Source organism: Ailuropoda melanoleuca, chromosome 8, assembly GCF_002007445.2.
Source record: "Ailuropoda melanoleuca isolate Jingjing chromosome 8, ASM200744v2, whole genome shotgun sequence".
Classification (NCBI taxonomy): domain Eukaryota; kingdom Metazoa; phylum Chordata; class Mammalia; order Carnivora; family Ursidae; genus Ailuropoda; species Ailuropoda melanoleuca.
Window position 1 is genome coordinate 103,761,960 of NC_048225.1, and position 22,273 is coordinate 103,784,232.

At 50.6% G+C, this 22,273-nt stretch overlaps 1 protein-coding gene across 1 annotated transcript in view; it reads right to left on the reverse strand.

The window, feature by feature from the left end:
- PIK3C2B (phosphatidylinositol-4-phosphate 3-kinase catalytic subunit type 2 beta) overlaps window positions 1-22,071 on the reverse strand; it is a 61,607-nt gene extending 39,536 nt beyond the window's left edge. Inside the window, exons 1-3 of the mRNA XM_034667662.1 lie at window positions 16,083-22,071; window positions 12,756-12,841; window positions 620-1,758 (exon numbers count right to left, since the gene is read on the reverse strand). Coding sequence (XP_034523553.1) covers window positions 620-1,564 — 945 coding nt within the window. The 5' untranslated portion in view covers window positions 1,565-1,758; window positions 12,756-12,841; window positions 16,083-22,071. The remainder of the gene's footprint in view (window positions 1-619; window positions 1,759-12,755; window positions 12,842-16,082) is intronic.
- Between the last annotated feature and the right edge of the window lie 202 nt (window positions 22,072-22,273).

The following is a 22,273-nucleotide window of genomic DNA, read 5'->3' on the forward strand; positions in this document are numbered from 1 at the left end:
AGAGGGACAGAGAGGAGAGAGAGAGAGAGAGAGAGAAAGAGAAAGGCAGAGATTGGGGGTGGGGAGAAATAGACTGAGAGACAGTGGGAGACAAAAGGAGACAGAGAGCAAGAACCAGCAAGCTTTGGAACAAGAGAGACCAGGCAGGGTTGCTGAGGGGTGTGGACTGGGGTCTGGTGACCAGTGAGCACTAAACACTGGTTAATGCCACAACGGAGCCTCATCATCACGCAGCACTTTGGGCAGAGCAGGTCAGAAAGCAGAGGCAACCTGCTCCAGGCCACAAGGCCATTTGGCCACAGAGTCACAAAGAAACCGCTCAGCCCAGTTCCATCCTTACCTTGTGAAGTGAGCACACATTAAGAACCAAAATTTCAAAACACCTGCCCCCGCAAGGGCTGTTTGGGCCCAAAACTCAGCCCTGAAAAGGAGCCGTGTCTCCACTGGTGCCCCTCTTCCTCTCCCCAGCCAGGGGCCAGAAGACAGGAGCAGAGGGGAGGAGAGGACCAACGGGGTGAGCGGGTAGCAGATTTGGATTTGGAACAACAAAGAAGAAAGAAGGACTACTCTTTGTTTCCGAATGGAAAGGAGGGCAGAAGGAACCCAACGAGGTCCTCACCGGAGAGGCGGAAATCCGGCGGTTCTTGCCTGGGGTCGTATTTTTCCCGTGGGCGTAGCAGGATGCATAGGTGCGGGGTGGCACCTGAGGGGGCATGGTCTTGCTCCGAGCCACAGGATTCCCAGAAGCGTCCTTGCCGCCGAAGTCCAGGGGCCCCCGGCCCTCCTTCCAGCCCCTGGTGGTGTCTCGCAACATCTCCGCATCGTAGGTGGACTTCAGGTTGAGCCGGGTGATCGCGTCGTTGATACCGTCATAGTCCACAGGCCCCAGGAGGTGCCTCGGACCCCCACTGCCCAGCTCCTCTTCCTCTTCTAGGATGCGATGCCCTAGCAGTTTGCCTGGAGGGTGTTCCACCAAACAGAACGTGTTGACGTCACTGGGCTGGGAGATCTCAGAGGAAGAGGGAGACCCCTTTCTGGGAGGCAGTGGAGGGGTGTCCCAGATAGAGACGCGGGGAGGCAGAGGAGGTGGGGACAGTTTCTTGGAAGAGCTATCTATGTCCCCCGATCCTAGGTCCCCAGGGGACAAAGAGAGCCCCTCATCTGAACCATCGAAGATGTAGAGATAGTCTTGAGCCAGAGAGCCTTTGGGCCAAGGATCCGGGCCAGGCTGGGAGCCCTGGGAGGTAGAGTGGTTGGACAACCCTTCCTGTGGGGAGAGGGAGTTGTAATTGAGGGTAGGATCGGAGCCAGAAAGACCACGTAAGAGCTTGAGGTCCTTCTGCCTTCCTCCCGGCTTGTTGTAGAAGTCTAGGACGGGCTCATCCCAGCTGATGAGAGAGGAGTCTGTGTTCTGTTTGGCTCTGCTCTCCTCCTTGTCGTGCCGAAGCCGGGAGAGCGCGTCGTACTCCATCTGCAGGGCTTCGGCCATGGCCAGCTCCTTGCGGCTGATGCCCACCGACTCCAGAGACTTCCAGTGTTCCCCACTGCCCTGAGTCGAAGACATGGTGAAGACGGGGGGCAGAGGAGACAAGGAAGTCTTTTACTTCCTCCCAGCGTCAGGTGTACAGGATTCTAGCATGGTGTCTGGGCACCTGCAGGTGAGGGGTTAAAAATATCAGTCCTTCAGCCATAAAAAGACTTGAATTAATAATGTGACTTGGGTGACATAATCTGGGCCACTGCCTGTTTCTTGAGTGCCTACAACAGATCAAAGAAACAAAAAGATGGAGAAAAAGAGAGATATCAAGGCAACTCTATTTATCTATTGAATACATCCATCCACCTTTCCGTTCATCTATAGATGTCTGGTCCCTCGCTCCCACCCTCCTCTCTGCCATGTACCCTGAGGAAAGAAGAAGGCACCTCGCATCAGCTGAGAGAATATGGAAACAGGGGCTCTTCGATCCGTTTAAAGAGGACCGTTCCCATACCCTGCTGGTGGGCAATGTGAAATGGGGCCACCACTTTGGAAAACAGGTGGCCTCTTGAAAAGGTAAACATCCACCTACCATATGACTCAACTACCCCACTCCTAGTCACTTATTCAAGAAACATGAAAGCACATGTCTGCACGAAGACTCATATATGCATATGGTAGCCTTTGTCATAGTCCCAAACTGGAAACAACCCAGTTCTGTCCATCAACAGGGGACTGGATTAAAAAATGTGATTACGTCCACAAAATGACACTAACTCAGCCACAAAGAGGAATGAATTACTGACACATGCGCTAACATGGATGCATCTCAAAATACCTGCATCGGAGTTAAAAGAAGCCAGACAAAAAAATATGAATATGTAGGATTCCATTTATAAAAATCCTGGAAAATGAAAACTATCTACAGTGACAGAAAAGCAGATCAGCGGTTATCTGGAAAGGGGGGGACAAAGAGAGATGGATGACAAAGAAGCTTAAAGGACACTTTTGGAGATGCGAAATATGTTCATTACATTGTGACAATGGCTTCAAGGCTACATAAATATGTCACAACTTACCGGACTGTACGCTTTAAATAGGTACAGTTTATTGTATGTCCATTATACCTCAATAAAGCTATAAAGTGAAATAGAGTCCAATGAAACAGACCTTGTCACCACTCAGACTGCACTAAGATCCTCCCCAAATACACCAACAGGGGCAATTAAACAAAGCCAGGCAACAGGTGAGACCCGGGTACCTGAAGGACTACAGGTGTACCATATGGATTCCCCTTGGCCCTCAGGAAGCCAGGGAGGGAGGCACCACCCCCAGGCCAGCTGGTCCTGACTGCAAGCAGCCCCCTCCATGCACCACAGTGTTGGTATCCTTTTCTTTAGGAGCCATGACATGAAAACGGCGTTGAACGAATGGTTGTCAGGACACAGCAAGCCTGGCCCAGCGCTTCTCAACCCCGGTTACAAGTTAAAAACACTGGGGCCACTTTTTTCCAAGTACTGTTGCCTGGGTACTCTTAAGAGATTCTAATTCAAATGGCCTGCGGTAGAGCAGTGGTATTTTTTAAAACCCCAGGAGATTCTGGTCTAAAGCCGAAGCTGAGAACCACAGACTTCTGAGTGTATGTGGTTCAGATGAGGTTGGGGGAGACGAATGTGAAGTGGCCACTTCTGACCCTTAGCGCCAGCAGCCAAGAAGTTCACGATTTCGTACAATTATCAAAAATGATTCATTCTATTGTACGGCTTTACCCAGCAGGTAATCAACATGAAGTACGCTGTTCCCTATGCTCAGAAAGTTGAAAACATCAAAAGGAAAAAAGCTCAGGTAGATACTTGGGTGGCAAGTTCCATCAGGTCCCAAATGTGTTAGGACAAAGGTATTTCTTGACCTGAGGTGCCTGCCCAGGACCCTCGTGTCTCCGTCAGGCACAGGCGCAGAACCCTGGCCTAGAGGGCCACAGCTGGCTTAGTCAGTCTTAGCAAGCAGCTCCCCCAAAGACTGAAAAGTCCAACTCCAGCCTCGGGGCATACGAAGTGGTTCTCTGCCTATTGAGTTTGTCTACCCTTCAACAACTTCTTACAGGTTACTTTTCACCCACAGAGGGTAAGAGGGAGTCTTACTATTTGAAATTCAAAGGAATTGGATGAGCTGATGGAGATACCCAGAACACAGCTGCTGGGAGTTGGGAAACTGGTCCCAGGCAAAGGTCCTAGTACTTCAGATCAGAGACACCAGATAAATGCTCCAAACTAGACCAAGCCTTTTATTCCAGAGAGTATTAAGTCTTAGGGGCGCCGACACTTGGCCTCATTTTTGGTCCCCCCCCCCCAAACACGGCTGTCTCCTCTTTCTTGTTGTATAGTTTCCTGGACTCTGCCATTTCTGGGCTTCTTTGTCCCTCCAGAAGTCAGGTCCACCTGTGCTCACCTCATTGTCCTTGGTGTCACAATCTCCAGGAGGCAGAATCCCCATCAGCAGTAAACACCAGGGACATTGAGTGTGACTGGGGTCCTGTCACCAGGACAGCTGGGACGTGCCCTGAACACCTGCTGTCCTGGGATGAGGCTGATGGTCAGGAATCCCAGGGGGAGTCTCTGTCCCCATGGGCAGCTCAGTCCCTGACCATCTCTGGGCTCTAGTCGGTGTCTGAGGCTAATCAGTACATTGATTCTGGGACCCCAGGCTCAGTGCTGCTCCCCTGGAGCTCAGGGCCCATGGGGATGTGACACATACCCTCCCTGGGCTCTCAGGGCTGGGCTGTCACCCACCTCCAAAGAGGCAGGACCTCTGCTAAGAGTCTTCCATCCCAACCCAGGGCCACAGGGCCCGTGACCTCAGGGACAGAGTCCCTCGTATCTTTGCCTCTTCTCCGCTCAGATGTGGGCCCTCTGACAGAACCTTCTGGGTCTGGTTGGCTTTGGGTAACAGAAATTCCTTCTTGTAGTCATGGGTGGCTGAAGGAACAATTGCTCTGTCCTGAACGTGCTGAACTCAAGACACAGGGAGTAGAGCTGTGCCCACCCCCGAGTCCAGTCGGATCCCAAATCTTTCCTTCCTGGATGCTCTGTCTGGGTTTGGTAATTCCACCTCTGAGAAGGCTCTGGAGAGCACAGGAGCAGCTCCTTCTTCAGTTTTACTGGGTACCACATCAGCCTTTTACTGCAGGACCAGACCTGTGATACACAACTCATGACCACAATAACAACAAGGAATCAAATGATTTTAGAAATAAGTTTATAGGGGCGCCTGGGTGGCTCAGCCGTTAAGTGTCTGCCTTCAGCTCAGGTCATGATCCCAGCGTCCTGGGATCGAGCCCCACATCGGGCTCCTCCACTGGGAGACTGCTTCTTCCTCTCCCACTCCCCCTGCTTGTGTTCCCTCTCTCCCTGGCTCTCTCTCTGTCTGTCAAATAAATAAAATCTTAAAAAAAAAAAAGAAAGAAAGAAAGAAAGAAGTTTATAGACCCCTATTCAACTGAAAACAGAGGCATTTCTTTTCCATTGTTTTTCCATCCATGCTTTTAACCCTAAATTCCATCCATTTATTCTCTGCAATAAACAGAGATCTGATTAAAAAAAAAAAAAAAAGACGCCTAGGTGGCTTAGCTGGTTGCGTTGTCAACTCCCGATTTGGGCTCAGACCATGATCTCAGGGTCATGAGATTAAGCCCCACCGAAGGCTCTGTGCTGGGTGTGAAGCCTGCGGGAGATTCTCTCTCTCCCTCTCCCTCTGCCCCTCCCCAACTCCCCACTTGCATACGTGCTTTCTCTCTCTTAAAAAAAAAAAAAAAAAAAAATTTGGNCTCTGCCCCTCCCCAACTCCCCACTTGCATACGTGCTTTCTCTCTCTTAAAAAAAAAAAAAAAAAAAAGATTTGCATTCGCCAGGCACCATTATCAAGAGGAAAACTGAAATCATTGGAAATAATCTAACTTCCTGCCTCTCTCACGCACGAATTTATCCACACTTGCGTGCAAGTCTTTCTTCCTTTCCGTCTCAGGGGAAGCGGGTTCCTGCCCCCTGCTGAGGCACAACCTTCTTGCACCCTTGTCCCATTCACTGGATCTCCTCCAGGAGGATGCCCCACGAGTTCCCTTCCCTCTGCGGGACCTTCGCCGCATCTCCTTACCGGGGTCTCTCCCTTCAGCACATAAACATGTTCAGGCTCCTTCTAGCCTTAAAAAGAAAGAATGAAAAACAAAAACAAAAGCAAAAGCCCTACACCTTAAGCACTTTCTCTTGCCTTTTTGTCCTCTAGCCAATACCTTCTCTGTTCTTCCTTCCCAGCTAAACTCTACAAAAGCACAGGACAGGTGAACTTTCCCAATCCCATTTACCCTTCAATTCACTGTAATCTGGCTTCTGTCCCCATCCTTCTACAAACACCGCCCCAGCAACAATGCCCAGGCCATCCAATTCCACAGGCCTTTTATTTTTTTTTTTAAGATTTTATTTATTTATTTGAGAGAGAGACAGCACAAATGGGGGGGGGGATAAGCAGACTCCCCGCTGAGCAGGGAGAGGAGGGGCTCGATCCCAGCATCCTGAGATCAGGACCTGAGCTGAAGGCAGACACTTAACTGACTGAGCCACCCAGGGGCCCCTCCACAGGCATTTCTATCTCCCAGACATGGCTGCTGCATTTCGCTTTCCAGACCCTTCCCTTTTTCCCTAAACCCTCTACCGCTTGGCTTCCATGACACGACTTTTTTTCATGTTCTCCCCCTCCTTCTTTGTCCTGCTCTTCCTTTGTCCGCTCCTGCAATGTCGGTGTTGGCTCAGGACTCCGTTCTCAGCCATGTTAACACCCTCTGCTCGGGCAACCTTGCCTCTCAACTCCCATTCGTCCCACTTGTGTGTTGGAGCGTATCCAAAGGGGTATCTTGCCCCTTAAGTGGATATCACCCGTATCTCAAGCCCCAAATGTCCGAAACTGAACTACCACCTTGTCCTTTCCCTTCCCACAACCTCTCCTCCCTCCGGTCTCCCCACTTCGGCAAAGGGCACCAGCCAGTCGCCCAGGCTAGAAACCCAACAGCCACTCCAATTCATCCTTCGCCCGGCCCCCACAGCCCATCACCAAAGTCTTCCTCAGGAAGCGACTTTGCCTCATTAGTGTTCCCGAATCTATTCCTTCCCACCATCCCAGCGGCTGCGGCTGCGGCCCTCATTCAGCCCTTATCTTCGCTCATTGGAGCTATTTTAAAGGTTTCCTAACAGTTTTTCCTCCTAATCTGCCCGTCCTTAAGGCATTCTCCCCAGAACAGCCCGAGGGCTCTTTCTAAAACCTGATCATTCCACTCCCTGCTTCCACCCCTTCGAAGGCTCTCCATTTGCTTCCTTTACAAATCCTTCATCACCTGCTCCATCTTCCTCTCAACCGCAGCCATTCATTGCCAGGTACTCAATACCTCCCTGATTGTGTTCGACATCTTCCTTCCCCTGGGCATGCCCTTCCCAACTCCCTTTCACTTTCTGCCTGTGGGACTCAACTCACCCCTCAGACTTTGCTCAGACATCACGCTCTCCAGGAAGATTTCTCTGAATCCCTGGATTGGACTAAGGGCTGCTTCTTTATGCTCCCAATAGTACCCTTTACATACCTCAAATATAGTCTTAAAACAGTATATTCCAAATTAAATAGGTATGGATCTGTCACCCCCCACCACCACCATCCTCAAACTCCTTAAGTTCCAAAGTCACCTCATTTCCATTGAGAAACGCACTTGAACGGGTATGTAAGGACAGCGCTTTCTGGTGGTAAGGGTTTTTAGACAGAAGACCAGTGATCAACGTGCAGCTGGTGCCCTTCCTTGGGGTCCTAGAAACACGGGACTGGGTATCACCTCACTGGGCTGGGTTTGGCATCCAAAAAGGCAGGTGCGCGGACGGACAGGACCACCCGACAAAGTACCTTCCAGCTCTGGGCCTCCGATTCTAACCCATTGGTTTCCTTGAGTCAAATTTCTCAGAGGACTCCAAAGTCACATCCCAGAGCTAAGGAGCAGCCTTAGCCCTGGGAGGAAAGAGAAGAAAGGCCCATGCATGATCCAGCAGACCTGGGTCCTGAGGTTCTTCCAAAACTGGAATTCATTTGAGGAAAGCCGAGCTACCCCTCGCTAACCACCGTCCCCAGGCACCTGGCCAGGACTCCACCAGACTGCCTGTCAGCCGTGCAGAGAAGGAGGCCCAGCCTGCTGACAGATCCCGTGCCCAGGGCCACACTGGCAGCTCTCCCTCCAACAGGCTCACGCTCTGCTCGCTCTGATTCTGTGGGATCCGAGGTGAGGAGGGGGACAAGCACCAGCTCCCACAAGACCCGGAGAGCCACCCCCGAAGGTGGACTGAAAGTACAGAGAGGCAGCCAGGTGCAGAGGAAAAGACAGAAGTCAGGAGCAACATTCCCAACAACCTGGAGCTAGAGCGAGCTGGCTTCCCCGAAGAACTCAAGCCCCAAATTTCAGTTTCTGGGACGGATGGGGATACATAAAGTATTTTAGGAATCAAGCGTCTCATGTTTCCTGCCTCTCCCTCCCCTTCCCCAATTCAGCTCCCTCTCCACCAGCCTCTGTTGACAAATTAGAAACTGCTCTGTTCCCTTAGTCTCAAGGACTCCTAGAGATTCTGGAAAAAAATTCATGTAGGTCCCAGGAAAGAGGTGGGGTGGTGAGGGCCTGGGTCTGTGCAGCCCATCCAGGAAGAGAGAGCTGGGACCAGTTCTACAGTGTCGCACAACTCCAGGGGGCAGCCACACACTGGAGTCTATGGGAGGGCCCCCCTCTGACCACAGCAAAGAGAACCACGAGAATGGCGCCCCCCGGAGCTGCACACCTTGGTGGCGCTGGCTGCATTCTCTTCTCAGGTCCTTCTTTCAGAGAGCAGGTGCAAATCGTCCGAGAGACCACTTTGAACCAGGTTCCCTTTATCACCCGCAAGCACTCACTGTCTACACTTCCCCTCTTTCTCTGCTTCAGCGCTTGAAGGGAAGACGCAAGCACTTCGCCTCTACCTCAGCCGGAATCGCTAAAGAACTGGGACATTTTCCTATATAAACACGACGCCATTAGCACACCCACAACATTTAAGGTTGACACAGTAATATGATCTAATGCACAGCCCACATCAGGATGCTCGCAATTGTCATCTGGGAAGTTTTTCGAATGTACAGATTCCCGGCCCCTCTTCTGGAGGGTCTGACTCAGGAGGGTGAATCCCTGGACTCTGATCATTTCAAAGCCTCCCAAGCAATTCAGACACGCCACCAGGTTGGACCCTTCAGACCACAGTTTCGGAACTGCCAGGAAGATAACAGGCAAGTGGGGGAAAGGGACCCCACCAAGCCCCAGGGAGCCAGCTGGTGACGGAAGAGGGCGTGCTTCTGGGTAAGCAGGTGGGTGCCAGGGTCTGAGCAGCACCAGGCACCGAATATTCCACAGGGCTGCCAAAGGATGGCTGAAGGCCAGCGGGGGAGGCAACGGGGTCAGAGCAGAGCCACACAATGGTCTGGAGTCAAAGGGCGGAGAGAAAGGAGAGGACACTCCCATCAGTGAGCTGGCTCTGCTCAGTCCCTGTGCCAGAGAGGGTGGGGCCCCAGGGGCCAGCAGTGATCCCAGCTGTGGGCAGAGAGGGCTTCCTGCTGCCCGGCAGGAGGGCGCCTTTTCAGAAAGGCTCTGCTCAGCCTGACAGGTCTGGGTCATCTCCTCCCACCCAGACCCGCAGAACTGAATCCTGATGGCCACCAAGTACCAGACACATGGCAGGCGCCACGCTCCTCCTCGAAGCATTCAGATGACCACAGCACAGTTCCAGGGAGCTTACCATCCAGCAAAGGTAACAGGCATACCCATAAATAATTTAACCCCCCCCCGTTCGGGCACAAAGCAGGGAAGCACCACATGTCTTGGCCCCTCTTCGTTGGGCAGGGAACATGGAGAGCTGTCAAACAAGATGGTCTCATGCCCCCAGCCTTGGGCAGCCTACCTTTTAGTAGTTTTTAATAAGGGAAGCGGACTCAGTTCTAGGACTACCTAGGAAGGGACCTTCAGCACCTCCTCTCAGAACGAAATGGGTCAAGGAGTTAGAGACCATTCCGACTCAAACCCTTTGGCTTCCAGAATTTTGTCTTCAGAGGACCCCTGCCCCTTTCCACTCCCCAACACCCACACTTACCCACACCCAAAATCCCACTGGCTTTGCAGCCAGGGACCCATCCCCCACTCCTTGCTCCATACACCTGCTGCCCTACCAACCCACCCACCACACCCCGCCACCCGAGGCTCAGCTCTAGCAGGGAAGGTTAGCATGCCCTGTGTCAGGAAGCCAACGGGAAGGTGTATCTGAAAGGTCAACTCCCTGTCTCAAACAGATATCCATCTGATCCTGGCTTCGGCATTGAAAACCTATAGGTTGTGCACAGCTCTGCAAGCTTCTTTGATGTCAGGCCCATCACTGAATCACATGCACCAACAAGGTCTTTTTCTTATCTATGCTCCCTCTCTGTGGCTATCACTTAGTTCCAAGTGTGGGAAGACAGAAAACAACTGTCTGTGCTTTCTTCCTACTCACCTAGTCCCTCTCTAGCATCCTCTTGGCCAAATTAAAGCAGTCCCATGTGGTTCAGTCTTTGCTACTGGAACTTAAATCTCCATATCTGGATTCCCTGGGCCTACCTGGACATTCCACTCATTTGAAGCCGAAGTTGATATCAGAGTTAGTAGAGGGCTCTCTGGGTCCTAGGAGTGCAGAGACAGATGCTAGAAGCCTGTGTGACATGGCTAGGTAGAGCTGGGTTCACATTCACAGCCCGAGAGTCCTCAATCCCAGCTCAGAAACCATGTGTGCAGTGGTTCTGTACACACACACACACACCCAGAAGCCCTGAAAATCACAAATCCTACCACAAACCCTGCAGATTCAGGACTTGAGTAAGAAGAAAGTCAGGGATGGAAGAGTTCAGGCAGCTCGTGGCTTCTTTCAAAACTTCCCTTCCTAGAGCTGGCGATGTAGATCGGACACTGGGAGCTGGCAGTGAGCTGAATGGAACCCCTGGCAAAGAGGGAAGAAAGGCCTTGGCAGTGTGTGGCTCTCTAATCCAGGAACCATGCCGGGAGCCAGAGCAGCCACATCGCCTCTCTGTCTGGTCTGTACTTCCGGCTCCGCCCCCCGCCCCCCACCTGCCTTGGGCCACAGCAGCCCATAGAACCAGCCCCTTCTAGTTCTGATCAGCTGGGTTCCCTGCAAGCAGCATGGTGGTTAAGAATTACCCTTCCAGCTTCCTTGGCCCTCCAGAGAAAGGCAGTGGGACAGGATTGGGGTGAGGGGAAGGAGCTCCCGGGATGACCTTCCCTTGCCAATCTTGGTCTCCAGCTGAGGGGATTCCTAAGGAAATCTCTTTACAGACAAGATTCACACAAGCCCATCCTGTGTCAGAAAAATCACCCCAACATTTCCAAACACCAACATCTAAGAAATCTTAATCTCTCTGAGGGCATGGGAGACCCCATGAAGTATAAAGGAAGCCCCTCTGGGAGGAGGATGTAAGAAAGTGGGTGAAGTGGGGGATGGGCACACAGCAGCCCTCATAGCCTTTGCCTCACTCCTCAGCTCTGCTACACAGCGCCATTGGCTTCTGGAAAACCGAGGCCTCCCACAAGGCCTGTGCTGTCCCCTGTCACCACCAGCTCCACCTCCAGTCCAGCTTCCCCAGCTCGTGTCCTTTGGAATCCAGTTCCCCAGGATTCCTGTGTGGGCTGGGGAAACTCCCTGGAGGCGGCCAGCCCATTAAACAGAATCCAGAAAGCAGGTCACAGCTGTTCCCATCCAGCCATGGCACCAAAGGGAGAACAGAACACACCAGAGTCTCTGCTCTGCCTGGAGGACTCACAGAGGGAAGAGATGAGAGGCAGTGTGGGGCCACCTCACTGCTCCCGTGCTCCTGCCCCAAGTCCTCACAAGCCTCAAGGCCTCATGGGCTGGGTGGGGCTAACCCATCAGGGTCTGCAAAGAAGGACTGAGCAACGCTTCAAATCATGGCCCAAGCCCATGGCAAGGGGACAGGGTGTATCTTGGGGTAACTGCAGACGCACTGGACTAACTAGAGTGCACTGAATAATGCCAGTGGGACCTCCTCCCATCCTTGCTGGGGATCAGAGCTCCGAGTTTTAGGGAGCATTTCCAATGAATTCAATGCTAACAATGCTTTGGTTGCTTTCTGGTAGCGACTTCTTAGACATCTGAGAGGCTCTCTCTCTTCTCCATGACAGGGTCCTCCTGTCTATTAGAGACGAGCAGACCGAGGCCCACTAAGGGTCAGTGACGTTGCCCTGGGTCTCACACTGGAGCTGCAGCAAAGTGGGGGAAGGGTCCACAGACCCGATGTGGGGAACAATCCTGACCCCAGCCCTGCGCTGTCCCCCAACAAGTACACACCTGGCCCAGATGAGCCAGAAGCCCAGGCTCAGGATGAGAAGGACCTGGAAAACTGGTCCCCAGAACAATCCTCCAGAGTGGAGAAAGGGGGGCCCGCAGCTCCCATGTGGTGGTGCTGTCTGTGGGAAGGCTGGGGGCGACCGCCTGTGAGCCCTCCGGAGAGAGCCAGTGGGCAGGAACAGGCTGTGTGGGCGGAGGGCTGCCGGCAGCTGAGAGCCACCTGCGTGGCTTGGAGGAGGGCAAAAGCAAGTCAAGCAGAAAAAGGCTGAGCCTTTTCCTCACGGGAACCTGAGGAGCTGAAGACCAGGCCCCACACCATGCCCAGGGCAAGCTCCCTGCCCCCTCCCAGTAGGAAGGCTCTGCACACTCCACGAGCCCTGCCCACTGTCCCTCTGCCACCACAGTCCCTAAACCAGCAATCGAAACATGTGATCTGATAGTAAAGAGTGTCTTCCGTCAGCGCTAACTCCCCAGATCGAGAAAGTCCCTGATAGACTACAGTCATTCTCAGGGACCTGAAGCCCCAGTAATCGCACAAACTGCACATACACCCACACTTTCCCTCACGTACCCCACACCCTCACACCCTTCCCCGTGCACCCTCCACATCGCCCGAGACCTACCTCTTCCATCTCCTCCCTCCCCACCCTACACACACACACACACACCTTCCCCCACACACCCACAAGCACCCCACACTCTCCATGCCTACTCCATACCCTGCACACTTCCCACAACCCCCACACCCGACACAATTACCTACATCTGCCCCTGCACACCCCCCCTACCTTCCCACCCCTCCACACACACACCCCCTCCACTGTGCTCACTCCGTCATCAGCTCCCTGAGGAGAAAGGAGAGGAAGCTGGCTTCGACACCATGAGGTCACAATCTTAGTGTCCCTGGCAAAGACATCTGAGAAAAGTAAACAGAAGGTTAAACTCGGAAGAAAAAGGGAAACAGGACCTTTTCGCTCCAGGGTGCAGCTTTGGGCCCTCCCGTCCACATTCCAATACACTGGAGGCAGGCCTGCAGGGCACCAGGGAGCCAGAATGCCAGGGAAGGGGCTGCCAGGTAGGCCTTCGCCCAAAGGCCACCTAGCTTCTAGCAGGCCTCAGGGTTGGTCAGTTACTTCCTAAGTCAGGGCACATGGCAGAGGCCCTGGGGTCCCCACAGACCAGGGTGGGAAAGGCAAGGGGCGCCTCTTTCAAGCAGCCCCCATCTTACAGCTCAGAAAACACAGAGAGAGAGAGAGAGAGAGAGAGAGAGAGAGAAAACACCACGGAACATCTGATACTAATTTACACCTGGGTGTTAGAGGCCAAGGTGTTAGTCCCGCCCAGGGACATTGGACATTTGCATTTAAAAAGCAGAGTCTGAGGAGAGGAGCGCCCAACCCAACCCATTCTGGAAGTGGTAAGGGAAATTTCTAGTGGCCTGGAAGGAATGATCCATTAAAAGGTAGGCGGGGTGGATCTCTGGTGCTGGCCATGCCTCTTCAAGGCTTCCCTGGGCTCAGCACCTGAGGCCTAGGCGTCTCTTGCCCCTGTCCAGAACACATGTCCCCCCTCAGTGCAGCCCAGCAGGCAGCTTGTCTCTAAGTCATTGACCCCTCCAATCTCAGGCCTTGGCTATTGTCAGCCAAGATTGAGCCAGGCGGCCACCGCCACCAGGCATTTCCCGGTACCCACAAATTTCCACTCCACTTTTCCTGGTAACAGGCAGAAGGATATTCTGCTCAGGGTCAGCCAAGGACACTGAACCTAGAGAAAGACCAAGGATTCCATTTTACCCGGGTCAAAGGAGAAACCCTACACGGAATGCAGGCCTAAGAGGAAACTAAGGTTGAAACCTTCCCCAAGATGGCCTCTCAGTGTTTAGAATCCCCAGATCACAGGGAAAGGGAAACATAGATGGGGGCCTGGGGAGGAGGCAGCAGGCAGTATCCCGTGGTACCAGATCCCATCCAGGATCCCAGCCAGGTCTCCCCACATCAGTGTGGTCACCCCTGTCCTGGCGGTAGGTTCCAGTGCCCTCAGTCAGACCCATCTGCACTGACAGCCTAGTAAAGACTCCCCATGCCCTATTTCCCCACCCAGCTGACTCTCAGGGCCTCAAAAGTCCTGGGTGCAGCTGGAGGCTCCTTCCTCCTCCCTACTTTCCGTCTCTCCTCTTCCCACTCTGACTCAAGAGCCTCAGAAGCCTTCCCTGGTCAGTCCTTTCAATTTCTCCTCAATTCTACCCTTCATGTCTCCTTAACACTCTGATGCTGTGTGACACAACAGATGGAAATGGTGACCCTGGTGTCTGGGGCACAAAAACAGCACATCTGCCTTAGATGGCATTGAAACAATTTTCTTTTTTTTTTTTTTTTTTTAAGATTTTATTTATTTATTCGACAGAGATAGAGACAGCCAGCGAGAGAGGGAACACAAGCAGGGGTAGTGGGAGAGGAAGAAGCAGGCTCACAGTAGAGGAGCCTGACGTGGGGCTCGATCCTATAACGCCGGGATCACGCCCTGAGCCGAAGGCAGACGCCCAACCGCTGTGCCACCCAGGCGCCCCTGAAACAATTTTCATCTGTGCGGAGGGGTCAAGAAGACTTATTCTCTAAGCAGGAAGTGACCTAGGGAGTGGGGGAGTAGGGCAAGGAATCATGGCAATTCTTTTTGGTATTGCGTCTGATGCCTTTCTCCTACCTACTATGCCCCACTCGGCCCAGGAAGGTCCCAAGAGAGACAGAGGTGTCCATAAGACAGAGCCCCAGTCTACACCGGCAGAGGGGTGGACCAGCTGCCGACCTGGCACAGGGTGGCACACCCCCATCCCACCAGTCCCATCTTCATGGGGCCTTGCCCATGTGATCCTCACTCAGGGTCCAATGTCGGAGGCCATTCTCAGTAGGGATTAGCTGACATTGCTTGTAGCTGGGAAAGTGTAGCCCGTGTGTACAAGGCTATCAGGGCTGACATTCCACAGGCACCTTACAGAAATACCACTCCGAAGTATGTAAACACCATTACAGTCTGTCAAGTTAGTTCCCCCAGGACAGGTCCGCTGTCATGACTGGAGTGGAGGCATCATACTTTGTTTGGGTGAAAGGGAGAGAGGAGAAGGGGGGCAGGGCTGGGGGTAGAGGCTGAGGGAATATGAGCAGCACAGAAATAGAAGGAAAGAAGGAGATCTGTTGTTCCCCTCCGCAATTTCGTGCCAGGTATTGTCTTCTTTAATCTTCACAACAATCCTCCCACATGGATATTAATATCCTTATTTAATGGATGAGGGAAGTAGAAAACAGGAAGGGGACTGCGTAATTTACCCAAGGTCACGCAACTAGTAGATGGTAGAATCAGGAATTCAATTGAAACTTGTTTGAGGCCAAAATTCATAGTGTTTTTCCCATCCCACAGAATGGGCCCCGGGTACATCCCATTTTACCGAAAGTGCAGGCGGACACTGGGGATTAATTACCCCAATACAATTCTGCACTCTCCCCCGACACCCCAAAACACTTTTTCACCTCCCAAGCCACTCAAAAGCAAGCAAATAATAAACAAGCAAAAACCAAAAGATGACCCACCATTTTGCAGATATGAGGACCAACGACCCATTGTCCAAATGCGGGAAGAGGAATGGGAGATAATAGGCTTTCAGTTACAGAATGAGTAAGTCATGGGAGTAGAGGGCCCAGGGAATCTAGGCAATGGTATTGTACTTGTGTGGTGGGTGACAGATGGTAGCTACACTTGTGGTAAGCACAGCCTAACATATAGAAAAGTTGAATCCCTATGCTGTACACCTGAAACTAATGTCACATCATGTGTCACCTATACTCAAAAAAAACATTAAAAAGTAAGAGAGAAAGAGAGAGAACATCAATGACCAGAGGGCAGAAATGACTTGTCTGGAGTCACACAGCTAGTCAGTGGCAGAAATGGGACTAGAAACTAGAGGCAGGTCCCAGACTCCCACTCCAGTGCTCCTTTTAGACTGAGCCACAACAGTCTACCTCCACGGAAGGAAATCCCCTGGCCTTCCTGTTCCAATCTCTCTGAAATTGGTCCGTTCCTTTCCAAGCTTTGGATTACTTTCCTTAAGTGAAATAACCTATTGAAAGCACATATTAGGCACCAAAAATTATTATTCATTCTCTTACCTGAACAAGTGAAACAGTCTTCTAACAAGGTCTGTCTCCTCGCTGACCCCTAAAGCATCTGTGCTCCACTGCCAACCTTGCAGCAATGGCTCTGTTCGCGTCATCCTTCTGAGGAAAAGGTTTTTGTCTCTCCTCTTCGTTATCAGACATTCAAGACTCGCCACACTGAGTCCCAGCCCAGTTCCCTGCATGTCCCCCAAATGTTGGTGGTTATTAACCACTCCCCAGGGCCACGACTTTTCTCACAAATCTTCAGTCATGCTACTGCCTTCTGGAATATTCTCTGCCTTGCCCTCTACAAGTGCCTGCTCTTATAGTTGAGCCTTCTCTCATCTCCTATGACTGAAAGTGACTTTCGCTCTCTTTTGAACATATCAAAACATATACAGCATTTATATTCTGTTGCATTATGCCTACTACTGACTAGAATAAAAATAATTTTTATCCATGTAGGTGATTTATAGTTACAAAACACTTTCACAGACATAAGCCCATTCATCTAAGAATAAAAATGACCTCTTATTTATCTTTGCTTTCCCCACAATGCTCAGCAGTGTTTTACAACCAGGGACACAGCTGTTAAACACGGTCTTCAGAAGGTGGTGGGGCCAACCCAGAGGAGAACATTTAACACCTCCCTGCTGTAGGATCAGAGATTCTGAATGAGGAAGGCAAAGCTGTAGTTGATTTTTCCAGGTTGATACCCCATAGCATTTATTAGACTCTCAGAGTCTAGAGGTCCCAAAATATTAAGCACCATGGTCCTGGCTTCTATACTTCTCTGAAATGCTGCCTGCGATTACACCAGCTCCTGGAGCAGCTGTGTGGCAACTGCCTCAGAGAGCTGAGAGGATTACTGCACTCCACAGTGCAATTCATCCATTCACTTGCAGTTTTTGGAGTACAATATGGTTACTTCAAGGTCACGGACCATACCGAATTTAAGTTTGCATCCCTATAACAAAATTGTAACAACCACCATTTACTAAGCCCTTCCGAGGTATCAGGCAGTGTTCTAGATAGTTCCTTAATGAACTCATTTCATTTTTACTACGGCCTTTTTTTCTCCTGGTACTATTATGTTCCCCGCGTTACAAATGAGGAAACAGAAGCACAGAGAAATTAAGTAACTTCCCCAAGATCCAACAGCCAGTACGTGGGAGAGCCAGGCTTTGAACCCACAGAATCGGGCTCCAGAGACATACTCTTGACTATATACTGAATTTATAGCGCCTTTCAGTTGATGAATCAATGAATGTTAAGAATGAAGGAACAGAGGCACTGAAGATGTTTTTTGTTGGAGGAAGAATTAACCAACCATTAATGAACTCACCTTTTGCCTCTACCCTGTGTTACCTGTAGGACTATCCCAAGAGTCGTTTTCAAACTTTCCCTAAGTTCAGCCAGGGTTTGTCTATGAGGAATTCCCTGATCTACCAGTACAGAATCCCTGCCAGCAAAATAAAGAAGCTTGATTTAATTTATTCTTAGCGAACGAAGTTCTCCCAGAACACAAACTCCAGAACGACAGGGACTGTGTTTTCTTCACTCCTGTGCACTGAGGAGAACATCAGGTACATCGTGAATAAACAATAAAATGCAAACCCCTTCAGCGGCTCTGGCCAGAATACTACTTTCACCTCACCTGCTTTGCCTTTCACTTTGTCCCCAGCCCAATTTCTACTCATCGTTCTGATGTTGGCTAACGCTGAATTTCTTCCAGGAAGGCTGACTACTCCACATGCCCCACTTACAAGTTTCCAAAGCATCCCATACACCCCCACCCACACACTCACCCCACAGCCTATTTACTTGTCTGCATTCCCCACTTGACTATAAGTTCTGGAAGGCTCTCTGTCCTCATCACTGAAAGCACTGATAGTCATCAGTAAGCCCTCAAAAACATCTGTTGAATGAATGAATGAGTTCTTTTTAAACATTATCTGAAAGACTTATCTCCCTTTGTGACCATAGCTTCTTCTACAGACAACTTTGAGAACAACCCTTTCTGTTGTCAACGGACTCTTGGGGAAACCCCATCTCATTCAGAACTTGGGCCTCATCCACACTTTTCTCTCAGAGGTCCCTTACAGGGGAGCACCAAAGGAAGAAACACGGGTGCTGGACGTTATCCTGACCCGGATTCAAACTTCGGTTCTTCTGTAATTATCTTCGGCATGTTTTTTCATCTTTGTTTGAATCAAACCTAATCGAAATCTCAGCTCTCCCACTGATAAAGGGGGAAGACACAGTTTCATCATCAGGTTTCCTCCAACGTTAGGGGAAGGTGAAAGTAACGTCTGAAAGGTTACAGTGGACAACACCTGAAACTAATATAATACTGTATGTTAACTAACTGGATTAAAATAAAAACCTAAGGAGGAAAAAAAGAACAAAACCTAAAAAGAAAAAGAGAAAAGAAAGAAACGAAAAAGCTCCCAGTGGACAGACCCTCCATGCTACTGGCTATGGTTCATCACACGCCCTTGCCTTTCTTGGTACTTCACCTTTTGCTCAGGTGGCCCCTCTTTGCCTTGTGTGCCGGAACCATATGCAACGTGTCATCACAATTGCCCTTCAGAGGATTTGCCAACCCTCTGGAACCACTCTACCTTTCAAAGTCTCTTGTCAGGGAATTATATCTATCCTTTCTATTAAAAAAAAAAATTCTGCCTTCTCGGAGTCTAGAGCAGAAACGTGAAATCCTGGTCCTAATATTTTGGAGGTGAATAATATAGATGTGTTCTCCCAGCTTCCCATAATACCCAATTTGCAAACAATCTCTCCTCTTTGGGTCAGAATTAAACACACTCTAATGGTGCTCCTTATCAGTTTAACCTCCTTGATTCACTCTTAGGGAGACAGAATGGCATGGAGTATCAGGAACATGGCGGATGCTCTGCTTCCAGCAAAGACAGGCTCTCCAGAGATGTCTCAACAGTGGAAGAGCCCCATCATTACACTCACCTGCGTTCTGGATTCCTCTGAGACCTGAGACAAGAAAGGCTCCTACGGATCTCTTCCTCCTAGCAAGGCACACTGTAGCATTTCCTCAAAATGCAATCTTCTTAGTTCTTTCCTCTTTTCTCCTCACCCTATGTCTTCTGGTTTGCTGCCAAGGGTACCAACTACACTAAGATAGAGAGAAGAACTTGGCTGGAGAGGATGCCTCCACACAAGCTTATTCCTGGTGGGCTCGGGCTTAGCCAGGCATGGGGCATGGGCAACCAGCCATGTTGAGTAGAGCAGCTCTCATTCCTGACACCCACCTCCATTCGGAGAGGAGACAGGGAGAGGGGATGAAGTAGAATCCAGACTCTGGGACAGGAGCCTCAGGAGCAGAGACTTAGGACACACAAAGCATGGTAGGAAGAAATGCCAAGAAGGAAAGAAAGCACGGCCGCCCAGGGGATCAATCTCACAGCGACGAGGGTTGGTTGGCTGGAGAGAGAGAAAGGTGTAGGAAGAAGAGAATTGAACAGTGTTTTCAGGAAGAAATAGAGGCAGGAGTGATAAAGTGTAGGTGAAAGAAAAATATTTTCTGAAGAGGCAGATGATCTCTGGCTCCTCTTGGAAATACTACGGAGCCTCTGCTGGGTGAGACTTCCTACAGGAAGTATTCCAAAAGAGGAAGGAGTGAATTGCTAGACTCCTTCAGGCACAGGTTCTGTGTCCTGCCTCAGGAATACTAAGAACCTCTTTCCTCTTCCTTCTCCTGACCTTGAGGGCCTCTGCCCCGAAGCACAAACAGTGTCTTCTGTGTCCTTCATGTCTTTAGCCAACATAGAAATTTGGGGTGAGTGAATTCCATCACCCGTGCTCTGAGAGAATTCCCCAACAATGGAGTCACTGGCAGGGTCTGCACACGATTCTGAAGTGCCAAAAGATAGGTCCTGTCATTGGTCATATTGTGATCTAGGGGGCAAGGGTAAAGTCCCAACGCCACTAGTCACTGTGTGACCTTGGCAGAGTCACTTCTCAGGGAAATGATCTCCAAAGTCGTCTCTGGTTCTAAAGCCTTATGTGGTCATAGAATATGCAAGAAAAACAGTCTCCTAAGTTTCATTTTATAAAACAGACACAAAATAAAGCAGATATAGAAATACTAAAACAAAAGATTTGCCTTAATTTCCCAGAGGACCCCAAGTCCCAAACCTATCAATGTTGACCAGAAGGTAGCAAAATTACTTGATTTGATTACCCCCAGTCTTCTCCTTACACTGAGGTAGGGATATGAATGGGAAAGCAGAGGAAGGCCGGTAAGGCAGGAACCCAAGGAATTCACATACATGTGCCTTGACGCCCCCAAAACACCTGGGAATTAAGGATGTGTTATGGGGGGGGGCCCTGCCCTTGAGAACTTTATTATCTAAGGAATGTCCCGGTCTGGTGACTTGTCATGGGTGTTCAAGTCAGAGAATCCAGTATGAATGAATTCTGTAACTCTGCTACCACTTTCTGTTCTCCCAAGACCCGATATCATCCTTACAGTGGCACTGAGGTTATGAGCACAGGGTCTGGAGTGAAACAGCCTACTTTAAATCCCTCCTCTGTCATTTACTAGCTGACTGACATCAGTAAATGTTAGCTATTATATTATTTGCCAGCTCAGCATTACCCTGTTTATGGACAGTAGCCCGCCTTTGGGGGGTATTTGTTTCCCCACTTCCGTACAGATATCATTAAGCAGTGTCTCCTTCTCTCCTAGCTCCCATCCTACCAACTCATTTTAAAGAAAAGTAACACACACACACACCCCACAAAAAAGAGAAGTCACCCAAGAAATAGCTACCTTGGTATTGGCACATCACACTTCCCTTGTCCTATGTTCCAGAACATTCTCTATTCCGTCCCTTTCTCCCACCCCTTTCCCAACCCCCACCAGCTCTCTCTCCCTTGTTGTTACCAAGGTGAAACTCAGGGTGAGTAACACACGCTGGTATAGTACTCTGCAGTTTCCAGAGTGCTTTCACACACACGATTTTACTCAGTTCATGGTAAGCAGTGTATTTCATCCTTAAAGCAATCTTGTGAGCCAACGGTATTTTCCCGCCATTTTACAGATATGCAAACTAAGTCCTAGGTTCATAAGTTGTCCATGCTCACACAGCTAGAAGTCAGTCACACCGGGACTCAAAGCCAAGCCTCCTGACCCCAAATCCACCCACTATTTTCTCTACTACTCCGCATTATCACGTCCAAGTTCACATCGTGGGAGCATGAGGAGCCTGAAGTTTACGGCCAGCCACAAACCCCTCAAAGGGAACACAGTTCTCTCATTTTTCTCCCTGCTGGCTGTGGCAGGTCTTGTCCAGCTGAAGGACCGTACACATGAGGTACCTGCAAAGCGTCAGGCCAGGCGTGGTGAGGAGCATGAGAGGGGACCCAAGGCCCACAAAGCTGTGTGGTGTCTGCTAGAGGGCCACTAGGTCATGGCAAAGACCAAAAGCATTTCAGGTCACTGGGCCATGCCATAGGAGCACCCCAGAGAAAATCCTGAGGCCCCAGGTTCACTAAGCCTTCCTCAACCCCGCACACCGTGGGCCTCCCTCACTGATGCGTCCAGACACAGGAAAATGCACAAGCTCCCTTCTGGCCAGGGCTGAGAGCTTGATCAAATTCAAACACACACACATACCCATGCACACTCAGCAGTAAATTCAGAGCCATGGAAATCAAACCTTGAGCTCACCCAAAGGCCAAAGGAGAAGCAGCCACAGCCTCAGTCCAGGGCTCCGGCTCACAGCCACCATCTCCTCAGATGCTAGATGCCAGGCAGAACTATAAAATGTGCCTCTACTTAATTTTTCCATGGACACAACCCCAGATGGGACTGCCAGGCTCTGGAGGAGATGCAGTTCTGAAGCCTCAAAACCTCTCTGCTGTAGGATGCACAGCTGGACTTGGGGAAGGAGGAATATTATTTGGGGATCAGGTTTGCCACCCCCTGGAACGTTTCTCTCGCCGTATCTTTCCAAGGCCCCGTGCGGCAGGGGAGTAAGTTTTCATTTAGCAACTGATACAGGGCTGGAATTCAGTGCAAATTGCTTACATCTGCTTGGCCGCATCCCAGACAGGTAGTTTGGAGAGAGGAGGAGGGCCAGTGTTGGCCCCCTTCTGGAAGCCCGGATAGCTGTGTGCTCAGGAATCTGGTGCCATGCTGGGACCAGCCAGCCCAGGGTACAAAATTC